General features: G+C 36.3%; 1 protein-coding gene across 1 annotated transcript in view; it reads right to left on the bottom strand.

Moving 5' to 3' along the window:
• Positions 1-19,526, bottom strand: part of ODAD2 (outer dynein arm docking complex subunit 2) — an 87,249-nt gene that overhangs the window by 54,177 nt on the left and 13,546 nt on the right. The window contains exons 11-12 of the mRNA XM_037387390.1: positions 578-724; positions 95-304 (exon numbers count right to left, since the gene is read on the bottom strand). Of these exons, the coding sequence (XP_037243287.1) occupies positions 95-304; positions 578-724 (357 nt within the window). The remainder of the gene's footprint in view (positions 1-94; positions 305-577; positions 725-19,526) is intronic.

Below are 19,526 nucleotides of genomic sequence, written 5' to 3'. Positions count from 1 at the left end.
ATGGTAAACACTACTGCAAGAATCATGTACACAACACGTGATGTGTATTTTTGACAAAAATAAGACAAGGGTACAAATTTTAATGTCTGCTTACCAATCTCTTGATTCCTCCATGCTGCCTTACTGTCCTTCGTGCTAGTTTAAATCTAGCAACATTAGCAATCGTTTCAGCTGCCAAACATTTTAGATCTTTATCTGGAGAGTCCAGTATTTTCACCATGATCTGTAAGCCCCCAAGATCTGCAATTGCATGTCTGATCAGTATATTTTGACTAATTTCCTTCAGGATTTTTAATGAACCAATCTAAATAATGGAAAATAATAGAAGTTAAACATTATTTAAGTATACATAAAAGTATTTAACATGCTGGTTTATCCAAATCATTTTATCTTTTAAATTGAATCAGAAGAAGGAAACTGAAAATCAAGGAAATTTATGTTTATCTAAAAAATCCTTGAAATCAAGAAAATACAGAAATGAGAAATCAATTTGCATTATACTATATAACTTTGAAAACTGAAAAAATATTCTAATAGAAAAAGCATATTCGTTTCTCTATTTGACAAAGCTACTTACTTGGCATTTAATTTCTTCTGTATCGAGTAAATTAATTAACACTTCAAGACATCCAAGGTCTTTGATGGCCAACTGACAAGTTTCTTGAGCCAGATTGAAATCTCTCATCAAACACAATGCAATTACAGTAGCTGTAGGATTACCTCCCTAAAATAAAGCAAGTCATTAACAAATGTGTAAAGTGCATTTAATACAAAACAATCTCTTCTTCAATACTAGCAGAACTACTACTAAAAAAGAAACATGTTAAGATTATTTTGACTCTATGGTGTTAAATAATGCAGACATAGTAAGAAACAGAATTATTGATAAAGTCTGCAAATGGCGTAAAGATTGACATGAGAGTGAACAGCACAGGTGACAAACGACTAACATGGCCTGCTGTGAACGGACCAGTAAACTGGGCAGTCAAGTATTATGAGTTTTGTAATGAGTGTTTGCAGTTAGCAGAAGAACACACAGTGAAGACACAGACATTTCAGAGAAGCTATCTGCATTCTTTGCATTCATATTCACTCTGGAAGAAACCAAATTGATTCTGATGGGAATCTTCCATTGTGGACATTTCAGAGGATTTTTCTGAAACTGAAGCCAGTGTAAAAAAACTCTGACATTATGAACAGTAACAAATTGCCATGATTAGAAGGTTTTCAACTGAGTTATAAAGGAAACAGGATAAAATAGTTGATTCAGTAGAAGTGGCATGTATCTTCTTGCTTCAAACCGTCCTGTTACCAGTGTCCTGGGAATGTGGTGTCAACTCTGAAAAGAGTTCAACAGTTATCCAAGGCCTTTTAGCCAAATATCTGTGCTGGACAAATTGGTAGACTGCAATAAAGAATAGAATTAGCAGATATCTGTCTAAATATTATATTCTTGCAACAGTATGATATACTTAGAGTCACTGTGGATCTGTTAAGAGAAGCCCTACCTCACAGAATTTACCAAGCTTGTGGTAATGGAGATTTAGTTGTTATGTCTAACTGGACTCCATAAGGATTCTGACAATGTCCCTCCCTGATAGCTTTTAAAGAAACCAAGCCACTATATTATAAGAGGAAAGGTTATTGCATTGATTGAAAAGAATGACTAAAGGATAGGAAACTGAGGATGGGAGCAAGAAGTCAGTTCAATAAAGGGATGTGATTTCGTGGAGTTCCACAGATCTGTGTGGAAGTTAAGCAATTCAACATACTCGTAAATACCCTGAAATATGAAAGGAGTAGTTATGTGACAAAGTTTGCTGATGATATTATGATTCAGGGCCAGTTGTGACAAACCGCTAAAGAACTTTCTAAGATTGAGAGGGCAATAAAACAGCAAATGAGAAAATGAGAAGTCATGCGCATCAGAAAAAACAATCCTAACTCCATAGATGAAATGATAAGTTTTTCAGCTGACCATTACAAATCAGAAATGGTATCTGGAGGTTAGGGTAGATGGTAATCAAAAAACAAATGAAATATTAGGACTTCATTGGGAAAAACTGTGAACAGAGAATGTCACTATACAACAGTATAAATCCATAGTAACCTTCATGCAGTTTTGCAGCCTTAGTTTCAGGAAGGTCACTATAGCACTCAAAAACCTTCAGCAAAGAGCAGCAAAGATAACCCAAGGTATCTTAATTTAGAAAAGGGATGCTTGAGGGATATGATAGACTCATAGAATGGTTTGGCTTGGAAGAGATCTTTAAGATCATCCAGTTCCAACCTCCCTGCCATGTGCAGGGACACCTTCCACTAGACCAGGTTGCTCAAAGCCCCATCCAGCCTGGCCTTGGATGCTTCCAGGGATGGGGCATCTACTGCTTCTCTGGGCAACCTGTTCCAGTCTCACCACCTTCACAGTGAAGAATTTCTTTCTAATACTTGATTTAAATCTACCCTCTTTTAGTTTAAAGCCACCACCTGTTTACAGTATTAGGGATGGCACTGAGCACAATAGATAGGGATTGACTGCCCAATATCTCTTTTTTAATACGGATATAATCCCTTTTAATAATGAAGTATAATAGGATTTAGGTTAAAATAAATAAAGGGAGTTGATTCTTCAAATGAAGTAACAGACTAGTGGAACTAGTTGTGAAAGGATTCTGCGAAATTAAGTTGTCACTGAAGGTCAGTAAAAACGTAAATATCTCATTCAATTTTCAGATCCCTGGGCTAAAAACAAGTGGTAGCTTGGAAAGTATTAGAAAGCTGTGTGTTTGCCCTGTTCTTACTTTGCCTGCGTATTCATTTATGGTTCTGGGTTTCTTCTGTCTTGATAGAATATGAACAGAGTTTCACACTACTGTAAGTTATGCCGTCAAGTTTCCGACATCCATGTAAATTAGAGGTCAGGACATCTGAACTGCAAAAGATTAACCACAGAAAAAAACCCATCCCAATCATCATGTCTCCCTCCTGTTGCAGTAAGGTTATTGCAATACAGTCTTTTGATCTGCCCAATACAGTTTCTTTTATGTCTAAAATTAAAGTCATACACTTAAAAACAATGAAAACAGGATATAGCTCAATGTAGGAGTTCTGTCCTGGAAATCAGAGCATATAGACTTGGGATGTTGAATAGGAATTTGAGACTACAGTGTAAAATTTGATTAAAAGGATGAACTTTGGGATGTAGAATTCAAAGTACTGTATAGGAACATAGGTATTGTCTTTTTAGGCACTCGTTCAACTACTACTGAAATTCTGTGTCTAATTTTCCTTTTCACAGTTCTAGAAGGAAAGTGAAAATATGGAGATGATTCAGAGGAAAGAAATAAAAATGACTGCAAGCCTGGAAAATAGTTGCATTAAGACAGAAATGAAAAGCACTGTTTAATTTATTAAAAAGTAAATTAAGGTATGATTTATTCATAGTGAATATCTCTCTGTGAGGAATAGGAATGTGATCACGAGAGCTCTACAGTCTAGCACAGAGGTTTCGTTTGAAATTAAAGGTACTAAAATTTAGATGAGGAATAAAGTGCAAGATCTCCATTGTGTGGTTAATTATCCTTTGGAAGAAATTACTCAGAGTGATGATAAGTTTTCCAGCAGTGGAAATTTTTTCAGTCAAGATTGGATGTTTTACTAAAAGATAAGCTCTATTTCAGTCACAGCTACTAGACTGAAAGCAAGAAAGAGATCAAAGAATACACCCTATGGTATGCAGAAAGTTAAACCGTATGATAACAAAGGATTCTTTTGAACCTATAGTCCAGATTTACTATTAATCAAATCAAGGATGGACCCAGCTGCACAGAAATTAGAAGTGCTGAGCTACCATGTAGCTGCGACAGAAGCTAGCATGCTTGAGCGATGCCAACTGGTGCTAGTGTGGAAGTTACAACTTAGCTCACCCAGCAGATCAAACTACAGTATCCACCTCCCACATGCCTCTGAATTCCAAGGAGGCTTTGGCTCTCACCCAGATCTGAATTGTACTGCCCACGTCCATCTCTTTCAAATAACAGTTTTGAAACTGTAAAGGACTTTGAGTCAACCCTTTCCAGAGGAAAATATTTTGGTAAATTCTGCACATCATATTGAAATACAGAATACTGAAAAACTGAGTAATGTCTGCTAATAAGTAGATCTAACAGATCCACAAATTTAGCAGCATATTTCTTAGAGGTAAACAGAAACACTAAGACAAAGTAAAAATGTCTTTAACATGCTCTACAACAGATACCATAAATGTAGTAGAGAATTGCAAGTGAGAAAATACATCCAAAAGGAATGTGAGAAAAACACTTCATATAGTTTCAGATCAGTAACTTGCACCTTATGCACCTGCTAATCAACAAAGTGTATGTAGATGGTGCTTCATAGAGATTTTTTACTTAAAATGTCTTGTAACAATAGATATTCACATAATTTCCCCACAGAAAACTGTTAAATATAATTTTTTAACATCTGTAACATACAATGTCCTAAAGGAAGATTCCTACAATTTTTTATGTTGCCTTTTTTAAATCATTGTTACCACCTTGACTTCAGAAGAAAATGAAACATGTCTTGCTTTAAGAACATAATTTGATCTATTTTGAAAATATGTCCTAGTTAATAAAATATTTTTATATATTTCTCAATTTTTTCCTAGAGAAATCAGTTTATCCACACATATCAAAATCTAAACTTTTTTAAAAAAATCTATACAATATAATTACAAACTTACACAGGATATTCTGTAGCTCAAAAGGACTAACAGCTGTCATTTTATGAAGTTTGTGGTCTCTTCATATAGCTTAGTCTTTGAGATTTACTTTGCTTTGTATTATAAAAATTTTGCAATGGGTCTTTAAAGAGAAAACTTGTCTTTTTATTATTTTATATAAATGTAAGAAGTATATTGCTAACCTGACAAGCAATGTCTCTTCTTTTGAGGAGTGCTTCTCCTACAGTGAAACTACATTTATACATAACATAGTAATTCATAATTCACTTATTTTACATGTATAACAATACATGTGCAACATGGATAATGACTGGCATATGACATTTAATAGAGACCAGGTTTTTAAAAAATAAACAACTTTTAATTGTCTTATATTCAATAAAAAATAAAGCTGTATATAAAATATACACTCATTTAATTTTTTCAGCTTAAAAAATGCACACTAAGTGTTTTTAAAGTAAAACCACAATAAAATATTTTTCATATGTGCTGAAGCATCAGTTCTACAAAATAAGAACTATTACCGATGGTTTCAACAATTATTTTTTGCTTCTTGAGGTTATTATTACAGTAAGTCTTGCAGTACTTACAGCACAGATTTTAACATGCATGGAAGTAGTTATCTCTCCATTAAGTTGACATAAAATCTACATCAAGTTGTTATACCATCTGAAATCTGATATGCTGGATGCAAAATAAACTCTACTGGCAGATCAACAACCAATTTTAAGGCTTGAAATTAAACACAGACTTAGATTAATATGTGCCTCTTCCTATATAGTGGTATAACATATATATCCACAAATTAAATGAAAATAAAACAGTACCACTGCTACACTATCAGTAAAACATCTTCTCTGCAACGTATGTGTAATGTCTCTATAATGATACTCAGAGCTCACTGATGAGAATTACAGAACTATAATGTGTAGCAAAGCCTGGCTTTCTTTTGCTTTTACTTTTGAGGTGTTTAACAGACCACTTTTATAATAAAATAATGCACAGATTAATATAGTTAAAACTTTTCATGTATGTATACAGAGGCAGTTGTTTTAGATGACTATAAGATTGTATGTAAATTTGGTATCTGTCAGTCCAATCTCACAGGTTTAGTCACCACTATATTAGAAACATCTTTATTTTCTCCATATATGACTACATGCATCAGCTAGTCCATTCTGAATGCGCAGCAAGATGAAAGATGCGCTAACTTTTGGCTGCATCCAGAGCCCCTTTTCACTGGCTTGCTTAGTGTCCTGTCTTTGTCTATTTAAAAATCTTTGGGCCTTCAGAAATTCTTCCTTACGATCACAGGGAATGCTGGATACTGTTTCTGAAGTATTCAAGTACCTTCTGACACCTTCTGGCAGAAAAACATTCAGATACAGCATGCGTGACACACACTGCTCAAAGATCTAGTGAAAGATGTCCCAGCCCATGGCAGGGCATTTGGAACTAGATGATCTTTAAAGGTCCCCTCCAACCCAAACCATTCCATGATTCTATAATCTCAAGTTACAGTGGCTCCGTAACAACAACAGTGACAGAAAACAGCTAACCACTTAGTTACTGGTGCTATTACTTAGTAAAATTAGTATTCAAGGTCATCCTAGGGCTTCCTAGGCCACAAGAGAGTTCCAGTGGGAAGAAAAAACCAAAATTAGCTATAGGGACATATTTTAATATTCTTAAGCATTTCCTTTTTTTCTCTGTAAGTTTCTTAAATGAATTTTACAGTGAAAAGAACTGGCAAAGATGGCTTTGTGCTTATTTTGCAACCACTACCTCCTAAAGCAGCTGAAACCACCTTGATTCCCAACATAAGTCACAACAGCTTGAAGGTCAGTTGCCCAGGTCATTGCACAGATACACCAATGACTTTAAACGGCAGTGTATCAAATAGCAATTAAATCAAAGCTAGCAGGAGGCCAGAAATTCATCCATTGTTGTTTTGTAAATTCAGGAAACCAGAAGGTATGATATAATGGGAAAGAAGGAAAGATAAAGCTCAGAAGAGTCATCGGTGCCTTTAAAAAAATATTTATCAGGTACAAAAGCAAAAATCTCACCGAGGATGAAGAACAGGAAGTATAGAAAGAGATTAATCAGGCAAAATCATGAGCTCTTCAGTTGGCTAACACTTAGGGAGCATACAAAGAGTGAGGACAATATCAAATAACTACTAAGAATGAAAAAAAAAAAGAACCACAGAAGGACCAAACCCAAAATGTAACTACCAAGGGACATACAAGTTAAACCAAACATTTTATTTGATACTTCCATAATAATCAAGCAGAAAAAACTGTTAGTCGATGGCAAGCTTTCAACAAATGAAACCAAGAAAGCTAGAAGTGCTAATGAGCCCTTTTTTTTGCATTAGTCTTTACCATGTACTAGTAACATATACTTAATGTCAATGATGACATAGTCAACACTCTGCTTATGCTAAGGACATAACTAGTCAATAAGTACTTAGATAACTTAGCTGTTTTCATACTAGCTGAGCTTAATGGAATCTGCTCTATGGTGCTGAGAGAATTGGCTGATGCCAAAGACCATGCTTAGTTGGCAGATTTGCAGAAAAAAATCTGACCTGGTGTTAACAATGGAACACAACATACGTATTACCTATCAGTATCACAGTGTTGTCAGACAAAAAAGCAAACTTTACAGAGAGGTTTATAACCAGATTTGTTACCTGTAAGATGCAAGAAATCATCCTTCTTCAGTTGGTACTGAAAAAAACACATTAAGTACTAAGTTCAATTTAAGTATCATACTTCAAAAAAGACACTGACCAACTTGAAGACCAGAGGACAGCAAAATATCTCAAAAGCATAATCTACATGGTAAAAGGAAGGAACTGGAGGTGTTTACTCCAAAGATGAAGAGACTAAGAAGGTGGTTTAAAGAACAGCTACAGAGACAATCATCTGTTCTCCAGGTCCATTGTGAGTAAGACAGGAAATAATGGGGTTCTAGGTATTAGAAACATTTTTTTAATGGTAAGAATATCTGAATTTTGGAATACACAGCTTACAGCAGTTATTAAATCTCCATCACAGGAAAGAAAAGTTACAATGCTATTTTGGAGAAAGGCAGATAGGGTAAATAACTTCCTGCATTCTGCTCTAGCTCTGTTATCTGTTATTTGGGTATTGTGAACTTTTGTTACCATGAAATTTTGTAAATATGAAATGGTTTTGATTAGATATTTCCTTCTTTTTTTAAAAAAAAATAAAATTTAAATTTAAAATTTAAAAAAAAAAAAAGAAGGAATGATCCATAATAGATAAATAAGATCATAGGTACAGGTAACAGATAATAAAATATACAGGCTTAAGATTTCAATATCCCATGTCTCCTCCTAAATAAAACCCTTCCTAGTCAATACAATGCTTTAAATTTTGAAACTATGATGTCAGTTGAGTAGGCTAGGAAAAAAAGACACAACATTTCCTCTGGACTCATCTCTGGAAAGGATAAACACCATTAAAATTTTTGCAGATGATCTGTCAGAAGGTGGAAACATTAATTTATCAGACAACTGAGACTGTACAGGAGCTATACAGGAGACCTATGGAATATCTAACTTGGTACAGTCCACTTTATGGTATGCATTACCCTGTTCCTTTTGCTTGAATGCTCTGACATCATATATGGCATAATTATGCCACTTTGACTGATCTTCCTACAGCAAAGACCTGTATCAGACACCTGTCACAATTAACACTAGAGAAAGGATGGTTTTATGGGATAGGCACCATAGCTGGACTCAGGATACCAGCTGTCCTTGAGTCCTTTGACGAAATTCCTGCCTGCTGTTGGCCACATGCCTTTTCCCAGTATCTTTGTTCCCCACTTTCAACTGAAATGCAAAGGCATTATTGGAGTAGAAGTAATAAAAGTACTAACAAGACTGTAAAGAAGATTATTCCAAACATGTTGCCCAATTTGTAGTAAAATGCATGCACATGCATAGAAAAAGATAAAACTTTATTAATAAAGTTACAGTGCATTTAAGTTTCCTAAGAGAAATCAAGACTAAACAAAATGAAAATTATACAGCTTTTGGCTCACAAACATCTCTATAAATATGGTACCTATTTAGAGTTTTTTAAATTAATTTATTTAATTTGTATTTGTATTTAGAGTGAATATAACTGAATGTATCCAGAAAATGAAATATTGTTTTACTCTGCATGGCAATGTCAATGATAATTTTTTTTCTTTTTAGACCTATGACTGAAATTTATTTTGCCATAGTAAAAGTTCATTTTATTTACTGTATTAAGCAAGTCCTGGATAGATAACTTAATGTGCATGTCTATGGTAGTAAGCCTATGACTGAATAACAGAAAAGAAAGTTGCTGCTTGTGAGCAATTTTGTACTTCTTATGTACAGTAATACCTTACTTTTGATTATGAGTATACATAATCTGAATGGCAATCACAACATACTTGACCAAATTAAGGCCATACATACCAAGCCAATGTATTTTTAGAAAATACTGAATGAACAAAACAGTTTTATGTGATATGCAAAAGAAAGTATGTCAAATTATAGAAACCTTTATTGTTATACCAGAAATTATTTCATTAAAATTCATTAATGGAATGCAAAAACTCCTAGAAAAAAAACCTATTTAAGTCCCAGCCCAAAATATTATTAAAGTATTGCTATTTTTATAAAACAAAAAAGCCAAACCAAGTGGTAAAGTATAAAAAGGCAGAATTCTTAATTTACACCTTTGTGACTTTTGATTTTCTGTTTTATTTAACTCTCTCAGATCACGGGCCATTTTGTAATATTCTGCTGGAATACTTCAGAATTTAAATAAATTTTGATAAAACTTAATGAAAGACTAACTATTGCAGTATAATATCTTCAGCAAGGCAATTTTTCTATGCTAGTAAACCTCTAAACACTCTGAGTTTTGGTTTAAATATGAGTTGAAATTTTTCATTTTAGTTTATAAAACATACAAGCTGCAACTTGTTAAGAGATGAATTATGGACAAGTACAACTGAGTTATGGAATAACTCCCTGCCCCATTTCCTGAATCTTCTGGTGTTCTTTGGCTACAGCCTAGCAGTATGTAAACCATACAGATTAATACAAGTAAAACCAATGGAAAATCACAGGCATCACAAGATCCAAAATGTTCACATTGGACTAATACCATGTACAGAAGGTGCATAGCTTTACTTGCAGATTAATACCTTGACCCTGACCCTTCACAACGGCAGAAGTGACATATATGTTATGACCCTGACACAGAGTTTAAATTGTCACCATATTTTATGAAATTGAAAATAAATTAGTTTCTAAACAAAAGAATAAGTCTATTATTTTCTGAGTGATCCAGAAGGTTTTGTTAGGCACTGTTGATTCTCTCTTGAAAACTTTCCCAAGACATGTATCAGTTCTGTTAGTTTTCCTTTTCCGATTCACGGTAATTGGACTCTACTAGCAAGGAGGTAAGAGTCAATGTAGTTCATGCACAGACATATTCTTCCCCCTAACTTCACAAACCTCAAACCTCGAAAGAAGTGAAATGCTGACCCAAAAAGCCACAGAAACCCCAGCCAAGGTAGTACAAATATTTAACAGTGCAAGTTTATCTTCTTATTATTTGTGAAATTTTCAGTTTAGGAGTGTGTTTGTTCCCTGTTTGCATCTGGACAATTTTGTAAAGACAATGAACCACAATCTTTTCAACCTTAGATAAATCTGGAGAGAAAAATAAAGATTGTAATATGCACGATAAACTCACGATCCCACTGTGATTTCTAGATCAGATCACTGCAACAGATGTTAATTTGAGATTTAATCTATTTGATCCATTAGAAACTACTGTTACTGCAAAACATTACCATTCAAGAGAATGTGTGAGCACTGAGGTCATTCTGAGTTTTAGCTCTGGCTTTGGTTTTAGTTACCACAGGCCACCTGTAGTACCTTTGGTAGCTGTGCTGGAGTTCAGACATCAGCTCATTTGGCAAAGTGCCTTGAAGTAGCTGTATTTAAAGAGCAAGTCTTAGATTGTCTTCAACTCACATCGCAGTCTCCCAATGACACTCCAGCATGAATGAACTCAGCTTCAGCAACTATCCCAGACTTCCTCTGCCCGCCATGACAGGCCCTTTTAGCATCTGCAAAATGCTTTACTTAATGCACAAACCGTGACCTTCCAGCATTCCCTGTTAAAGAGAAGCCACCCTCCATGGCACCATCTTACCTCTCCAGCAGTACACTGATTTCAGCTGCCACTATCACCAAAACAGACGGGTTCTCTGAAGAGGGAATTTACCTCAGCACCCTTGATGACAGGGCCATGTTCTTGAAAAGGACAGGCTGTACATTTCTTCAGCCTTAGCTGAAGGAAGGTTGCTCACTTGTTTGTTTGGATCATGACATACTGAAATTGTCACTGTTGTTCCCTCTCCTCACTTTCAGAAGAGGTTGCTTTGGAGGACAGAGACTTAACACACTTGGTAAGTCCCACACAGTAGGAGAGTATTTTCATTCAGTGCTCTCTGGTCTTGAAATGCAAAGCTTTCTGCATGCCTACATCTGTGGCCAAAAGGTCAGAAACTTCCTCTAGCAATAGTCATGCTAACTTCTACCACCAAGTAACGATCTTTTTGGGGTGGGAACTCCACTGCCACAGTAACTGTAATAGTAGCGTGCAACGTCATCATACTCGGCCTGCCTGACCAGCATCAGAAATGGCCAATGCCACTCAGCTTGACAAAACATCTTAAATTCTGAGGTTAAAGAAGACTTGCTGCCTGCTCTAAAGGAATAGTAACTATGTATACAAAAAGACTAGCCTCTCTGTAGTAACTCAGAGCCTGGAGGATCATCATGGGACACTAAGACAGGACACACTGAGTGTGTGCACCACACCCAGGTCTTCATCAGGCATAGAGGACATCAGTGCTGGTAAGATACCTGTGCTATTGGCATGTCTGAATACCCTATACTGTCATGAGTCTATAGTGCCTATACAAACAATACAATGCCTCCAGCTCTTGCAGACTGAATAGAGTTATGGTCAGGCGTTTCACCATGAGATGACCGATTTTATACAAGTATCTGGATACTGTGTCCTCAACAAAGCTGGTGAAGACTTTAAAACCTCTGCAAGGCTGGAAAAAAGCACTTTTATCAAGTTCAATGAAATCAGAGCATGGCATTCAGGACTAACTTTGTTCACTCTAAAACTGCTGCAGTCCTGTGCTGTCCTGTTACAAATGGGCTATCTCCTTACATTTACATATCTGAGTGCAGTTACCTGCAAACATTTTTTTACATAGGCTTCCACCTGATGTTAGTCTTTATTAGTGTTCTCTCCTCCCTTTCTGCCTTCAGCCTCTGGCTGAAGTTGTATGTGATGCTACATATCACAAGCCCTGGAGACAAAACTTACCCCACAGTAATCCTTCAACCACCTTCAAAATGTCTCTGACATGAGCAATGAACATTTGGGGCTCATGGTGTCCTTGAGCAATGCTCCCCTCACATCCCATATAGATGCCCTTTATGCTGCCTATGCAGTCTCCCTCCTAAAAGATACCAACTGAACAAAAAATGTTCTTTCAGCAAAAGTACTAAATATTGCTAAATTTGTTTTGCAGGAAGAACAAGCAAACAAGCTCTCGGATGTATTATGTGACAGTACAGATAGGTAAGAACAGCTAGCTGGGCTAATGTAGGCAAAAGTAACTCAGAAGGTCAAGATACAACCTTAAAGGTGATTCTTGGATAAAGAGAACAAAAATGCTGTTTCTCAGAACAGTGTGTAACTTAGGTTCATATGATTCCTCGAAGAAAGGAATACGTATGTTTTAGTGACCAGAAGGCAGATAAGGTCTTTTGTATCTGTGTGGAAATTACTGGATTTTTTACTTTGCTTTTCTGATTGCCAGATGACATCAATCTCAGTCAGGTAGCACAAAACTGCCACATGCTGCTGTTCTTTTGGTTAGCTAATCCTTGCAAATTCCTTTCAGGTATTTATCTACTCCTGCTTTTCTGCCAGAAACCCGACAGCCTCTCTCTTTGTTCACAAACATAGTGTCAGAATAACACCTAAAAATGTGAGGATACTTTGCAGCTCCAAATACAGTGCAGCATATGGTGATAAGAAAGTAAAGAGCTCTGCATGGCCAGTAAGTCTGGTCTACTGAAATCTGCCTAAAGAACTAGAAGCAAGATAAACGTATAGGATCCTGATCGCACACATATTGTCTATGTAAACAAAGCTCAAGCACACTCACCAAGCTGGCTAGGCCAAAGGTAGAGCATAGGTATCTAGCAGATGCCAATCAATTAATTCTCCCATTAACTGAGGTCTGCCAATTAGTTTCTAAGGCTGTTACAAAAAAGACTGATCTTTACAAAGTACTCCAAAGAAAAAGGCCAGAAAGCACATAAAACCTTATTTCCAAATACATAAAGAATCTGCAATAAGAGTAGGCCTTCAAAAGATCACATTACACTCACCAATGACTTCAAATGCACAAGACTATGGGAGAGTCATCTGTCTAAATTCACTCATCTACAGCCATCCTACATCCTTGATAATTAAGACCGAGTCATCTATAGCCATCCTACATTCCTGTTAATTGAGAACAAGTCAACAATGATGCTGAAAACGTGATCCATCTCACTCTGAATTAGATGCTTAAAATACCAGATGAATCATATCCTTAAAGTGCCTATTTTTTTCCACTTATCATGAAGGTAGCGTTTATTTTTTCCACTTATCGTAAAGGTAGACTTGAATGCCCAGATCATCTACAAACACCTCTCTGTTTACATCTAGAACTAGGTGAGATGAATCCCAGTTTAGGTATTAACTTCTATGTCTTGGCACTAGAACAACGATACAGCCTCTCTCTGTCTTTGGCCACTTCATCAGAGGAAAATAAAAGTATATATTTTTTGAAAGAACATGCAGAATTTAGCAGAAAATGAGGACTGAATGAGAAAGAGAAAAGGGCCCAGGATTAACTAAACTAAACAAAGAAAAAAAGTCTACAAATAGCACTACTGTTTTTTAATTTAACATTGATACTTGTAAATCCTGACTGCAGACTTGGAGATGTGCCATATGCTGCCCATAATACAGGTGCACTACTGACTTTGTGTGACTCTGTCAGGCCTGCCTAAGCAATTTTGATTTTGCCTAACACTTGGCTCACAAACAGAATAAAAGCCTTAATGTTATTACAGCTATTTTATTTTAATGGATCCAACTCATTTGGGAAACCAGTGGAAATGAATCTGTGGAGAAAACTGAGTAAGGTTCAACCAGGAAGGACCTGTGCCTCTGTATCGCAGAGCTAGCACACTGTTGAAGCTTCACAAGCACTGAGCAGACAGAAAAGGCACTGTCGTTTGAAACCAGCCAAAAAGATTTTGCAAGAAAAGCAAAATTATACCAATATTTTATGAGAAATTAAGAGACAAATGTTTTCTGGAGAAACAAAACAAACTTAAACACTGAGCTTAGCGAAAGCATATGAAAAACAAATATAGATGAAGACATGGCTGAAGCACAGACATGCTTCTGAAATAACTGTGTGTTGAGTAAACTATGATTAAATTAAGTTTACATCCAATGTGGAACACTTAAAACCAATGAAGAATGCTGTTCTCACTTCTTAAAACTTGGTAGCTTTCAGACACAATCATGTTCTAATTCTTCAGGAAAGCCAACAATTTGATTATCTACTTCATGATTGTAAAGCCTTAAGTCAGATTGAGACAGCTGTGGCAATTCACAATTATTTGAGAGGTACAGTAGTTACAGTGTCAAAACAGTAGCTCAATTTAATTACCTGCTTTTACAATAGAATAAAATCCTGTAGAAAGAGAAGCATCAAACATAAGTTATTTTACAATCTTTTCTTCACCCCTTAATTACTGACATACCAGCTCTTCTTTATCAGTTTTTTTTGTTGAATTCCTACTTTTTTCTGCCTTTTTTTTAAATTTCTGTCTTGTCTTTCACCTCATCACCTATGAAACTCTTAGGAATGGATGACCCTCAGAACATTAATGAAACCTCCACTACACAGAAATTCATCAGAGTTGGTGTTAATGGTCAAGAATCAACTGGCTGTTATGAATTTTATATGTCTCTTGTGATGAGGAATTATTGTTTGTACAGTATTTTGAGGAGAGAGCTATGCAAGTGCTTCAGAGTTGCCAATTATAATAATAATTCCAGAGTTCACTATTTGCCAATATTTCCTACCCAGTAAATTTATCATAAAAAGATTTCTTCTTCATCAGCAGCACTGGCTAGGTTGTTAACAAATACATTATCTTAACTATAAAACACAGTTTTCCCATATTTTTATTGCCTTTTTTTTTTAGTAATCATATTCTTTACTGAAATAAAAAAAATATCTTGGCTAGTACTGGAAGATGGAAACAAGAAATGTTCATGAACAGTGGAGAAGAGAGTGATATGAAGGCTGACAGGTTTGCCAAGGCTGACAGGTTAGCCAAACATGTGCCTAGAAACACTAGCAGGTGGCACATGATTATGTCTCATACATTTGGTATTTTCTAAAAAATAGCACTCTATCATTTAGTCAAACTACAGCAAAATTTATTTTTCATCTTGATCTTTCAGTTCAGTTGAATAACCTCCTTCATATTACGCCATAATATACTTCCAGAAGGGAAAAGGAAAGATTTACTGTTAGGCACTCTACTAATAAGGTCAGGTAAATCATCTGCAAAGTTGGTCAGTTGTGAAAAATGCATTACACAGTGGCAAAATTATATTATACGTGAAAATATTTTATATGCACTTATATACGCTTATTTTGTATTTAATAGCCAAAATCTCATGCAAGCCTTGCTAATGTGACAGTACAAAAAGTTAACTCTTACTTACAGATTGTAGAAAAAAATAATGTGCAATATATTTCCTACACAGATTAGATATTTTTGTTCCTGCTATAAAATTCTAATATTTCCATCTCTTCCACGTCTAGGGGCAGATTTTGAGATTACAGATAAATTTCTTCGATAACTTTGCACAGAATATAATTTTAAATTTGGTTATGTATCTGATCAGATTTGTAACTTCCATGTTAATTATCTAAGTATTTGATTATGGTTTTAAAGTTCCACCCACCAGTAACTCTTCCTGGGGAAATGGAAGCAGAGTCAAGAAACAGAGTTAGTTTCTCAGAATTTGCATCTGCAGTTTTCTGTGCAGTTTATTGTTCAGGAATATCCATAAATACCATAGATTTTAGACTTTTTCTATGACCACCACAAAACTTTTGAGCAGTGTTAAAATACAATTAAACAAATGATTGGTACTTTAGTGGGTACACTGTAACACTGATACAATTTTCTCTTGTCTTACAAAGTTTAAAATTACTTCTTGTATAGTTTCACTTTAAATAAATTAGTATTTGAAGACCATTTTATTCCTTAGTCTAATATGTCCATTTCTCTTTTGAGGTTCTGCATTTTAGAATAAAACAGGATTACTTTTATGCTAATCCCCAAATATAATTAATTTCTTAATCTATGCACAGTTTATTAAGCTGATTTACATTTCTATAATGAGTACTATCTCAATAATTTGGAACATTTCCAACACCACTATAACTTAAGAAAGCTATAATTTGCTATTACGCAGTTAAAAAACACTGCATCTATCCTCTATTTCATACAAATTTTGAGAAAAATCTACAAGCCATATCAATGTCTTTGCAAGTGCCATAAATTTATAATTGGTTCATATAAAAAGAGTTGCTGTGTACACCACCTGTTAAACCACAGGAGAGCTGAGATGGCTACACAATTTTTGTTTCCAAAAGAAAGTAATAATTTATTTTGAAAAGCTGGATGTTTTCTATCACTAAATTTTATGAGGAAGGTATCTATTTTTCAGATATCTAAAATCTGAGACCTCAGATATGGCAAGTCTCATCTCAGAGATAAACTGTGCATTACTTTATATTAATGCATAGTAGGTAAGGTGTGCAAGCAGTTGCTGACTTCCTACTTCTTCCCCTCCAAGTAGAGAAATGTCATGTTGCAAACCTTGTATATAGAGTGCAAAAGAAGTCCACAACCACACACACACCCCCCTGTCATTTTAAATTTGGTCCTCAAACGTTCTGCAATAGGTTCCCTGTTTCTGTAATGGTTTGGACATTCCTGCCCTTTATGCATACATGGATTTCCTGTACCCTGGTTTGCCCCAAGCCCCTGAGTTCCAGCCTTCAGATGTCTCCCTGTCTTTTCCTAGGGAATAAAACTATCCCATACTGTTTATGAACAATATCTACATGAACATCTCACTTGAGATCCTGCATCATAGCTCCTGGCAGTCTCCCTCCATCATTTCACTGTGTATTTGACTTTCTGCATTTCTAAGCTGTGCCCTTCTTCCTCATGAATGCTAGTGCTTTCCATTTGCAAAGAGCTCAGCTGGGGATCCACTATTCTTTCCTGCAAGGCAATACACGGTTGCATCTCCCTGACTGATAAATTTGAGCTTCCTGAGAAGAGGAAATAAACTCTGCCTGTGGTGCAGCAACAACACTACATCCTCCTGGTTCAGCTCTGTTTGCACTGCAAACGGGAAGCAGAAGTGATGGGCATTAGGTCTTGCCCAGCCAATACTCACTGCAACACATGCACTGTAGGAACTACACCCATAGCTTTGATCTCTTAAGACTTTCATTTCCTTGACCTAATTGCCTAGAAATAAGTGAGGACTTGTAGAGGGAGCTGGAAAGGAAGAAAAGGAAAGATGCAAAGACCAGAAGAAATATTCTTCTACATACCTGCCTCCCTAGTCTGTTTGCCACTTTTATGTAATGTAAGCCAAATACAGAGGGCCCCCCTGCCAGCTACAGAAATGTTGCTTGAACGCAGCAGTCTTCCAAAGGTCCTGCCAAAATGCAGCTGTGGAGCAGACCTGAATACACTCCATGTATCCTGCAGTTCTTTCAACCTTCTCCTTGTCCAGTGAATGAGATTTCACTAAGACACGTGACAGACGGCCTCCCTTCCCAGCCATCCACTGCTATGCAGCACCAGGGTACACGGGCACCTGGCAGCTGGAGTTGAAGGCCATACTCAGGGCACATACTCCCTAGCTCCTGAGCAGTACCACAGCCTTTCCCTGACTCCTGGACCTGGCACAAGACATAAAAACAGCTGGGGAAAGACAGCATGTTTGTCCACCTATGATTCCAAAGGAGAAAAGAAATATAATGCTGTTCTGGGAATGAGGTCGTTCAAACTGGAGTAATTCAAAACAGATAGGAAAGTAGGGGATATTTTACATGAAGTGTGAGACTTGACTGGTTTCACTAATGTAGCCCTGAAATATAGCCAAAAGTAGAATGACTTTCCAGGTAGAAAACTGAAGGAAGAATACTGTAACTGGCATGGTCCTGCATAACTCTATCCAGAGCTCACCCTGGCATAGGTGTACATATAAATCACACCCTTACAGGGAACCAAAACCAAGCAGCACCAGGGCTTAAGGAATTAAAAGACTTATTCTGGAGATTGGAGCTATTCCAGGATCAGTCATCAGCCCCAATTCACCTCTCAACATCTCAATTTTATCTTAAAACGGGCAATAAACAGTGCTCAACAGCCCGCAGCACAAAGCATTGTGCCCAGCTCTCACCATTTTTTTCCTCTTTTTTTTTTCCCAAGCGAACAGCCCCAGTTCTGCCACAAAGATTCTGCATTTCTACCTGATGTCCCCCATTTCTAGTAAAAGGATCATTGCAAAATGTGACCCCTTCACCCTATTCCTAAAATTTTTCACATGTAAACTGTAGCCCTTCCCCTGGAAATCTAATACTTCAGAAGCACTAATAAATTTACTTTAATAAATTATGTGAAATCTGAAACAGGCTTTTTTGAGAAAATCTCACTGTTACAAACATCAACAGAACACTTCATTCTAATTCTATCTATCTAGCCCCCAAAAGATGCCTAACACAATGCCATCACCAAGCTCACTCATCTATTGTCACTGCCCATTCTTAAGTTGATGGGGAGACATGGCAAAAGCACACATGCTCTATCTTCTGTTTCACAGCCCTGGGAAGCTTGAAGGTAGGACAAAGAGCCAGACCACAGAAGCAGCTGCTTCCCAGTGGAGCAATTCCAATATGGCTGCTTTTTCCCAGAAAGGAGGGGGAATGGAGAAGGGCAAAAAGTCAGAAGGGAATTTCCCCTGCCCTGGAATTTTCTCTCCATGAAAAGGTATACAAACACGTAGCCTACAGGCACAATTCACAGGACCTAGCATGTTTGCTCTATACAGGAAGCAAATGTCTTTTTAAGTTTTAATAACAATCTAACATTGGGATAAAAACTATCACCTTTCAGGTTTTATGGAAGTTTTTTGTGTTTGCAAATTCATCTTTAATAGTGTTGTTGAATTGTGATTAATATTTCAGCAGACATTCAAAAAATGGTTGCACCTACAAATTATCGTATTTTCTAACTCGGGATCTCAAACATCTATTATTTAAGGCATTTTATTAATATTTTAAGATGTGAAAACAATGTTTACACCCTTTGAAGACACACAAACCCTCTGAAATTTGTGCTTCTATAGAAATACGCTTGTAGATACTAAAATATCATAGTCATAAATTTATTTTCTCTTACGTTGTATGTGTCATGAACACTTGCCTACATGAACAACAAGAATGCCAAAAAATCTCCTAAGTCTGGCCAGAAGTGCAGTATTTATACTTG

This window comes from Falco rusticolus, chromosome 4, assembly GCF_015220075.1.
Source record: "Falco rusticolus isolate bFalRus1 chromosome 4, bFalRus1.pri, whole genome shotgun sequence".
Taxonomy (NCBI): domain Eukaryota; kingdom Metazoa; phylum Chordata; class Aves; order Falconiformes; family Falconidae; genus Falco; species Falco rusticolus.
The sequence above is the reverse complement of the archived record's forward strand: the minus strand, read 5'-3'. Positions and strand labels throughout refer to the sequence as shown.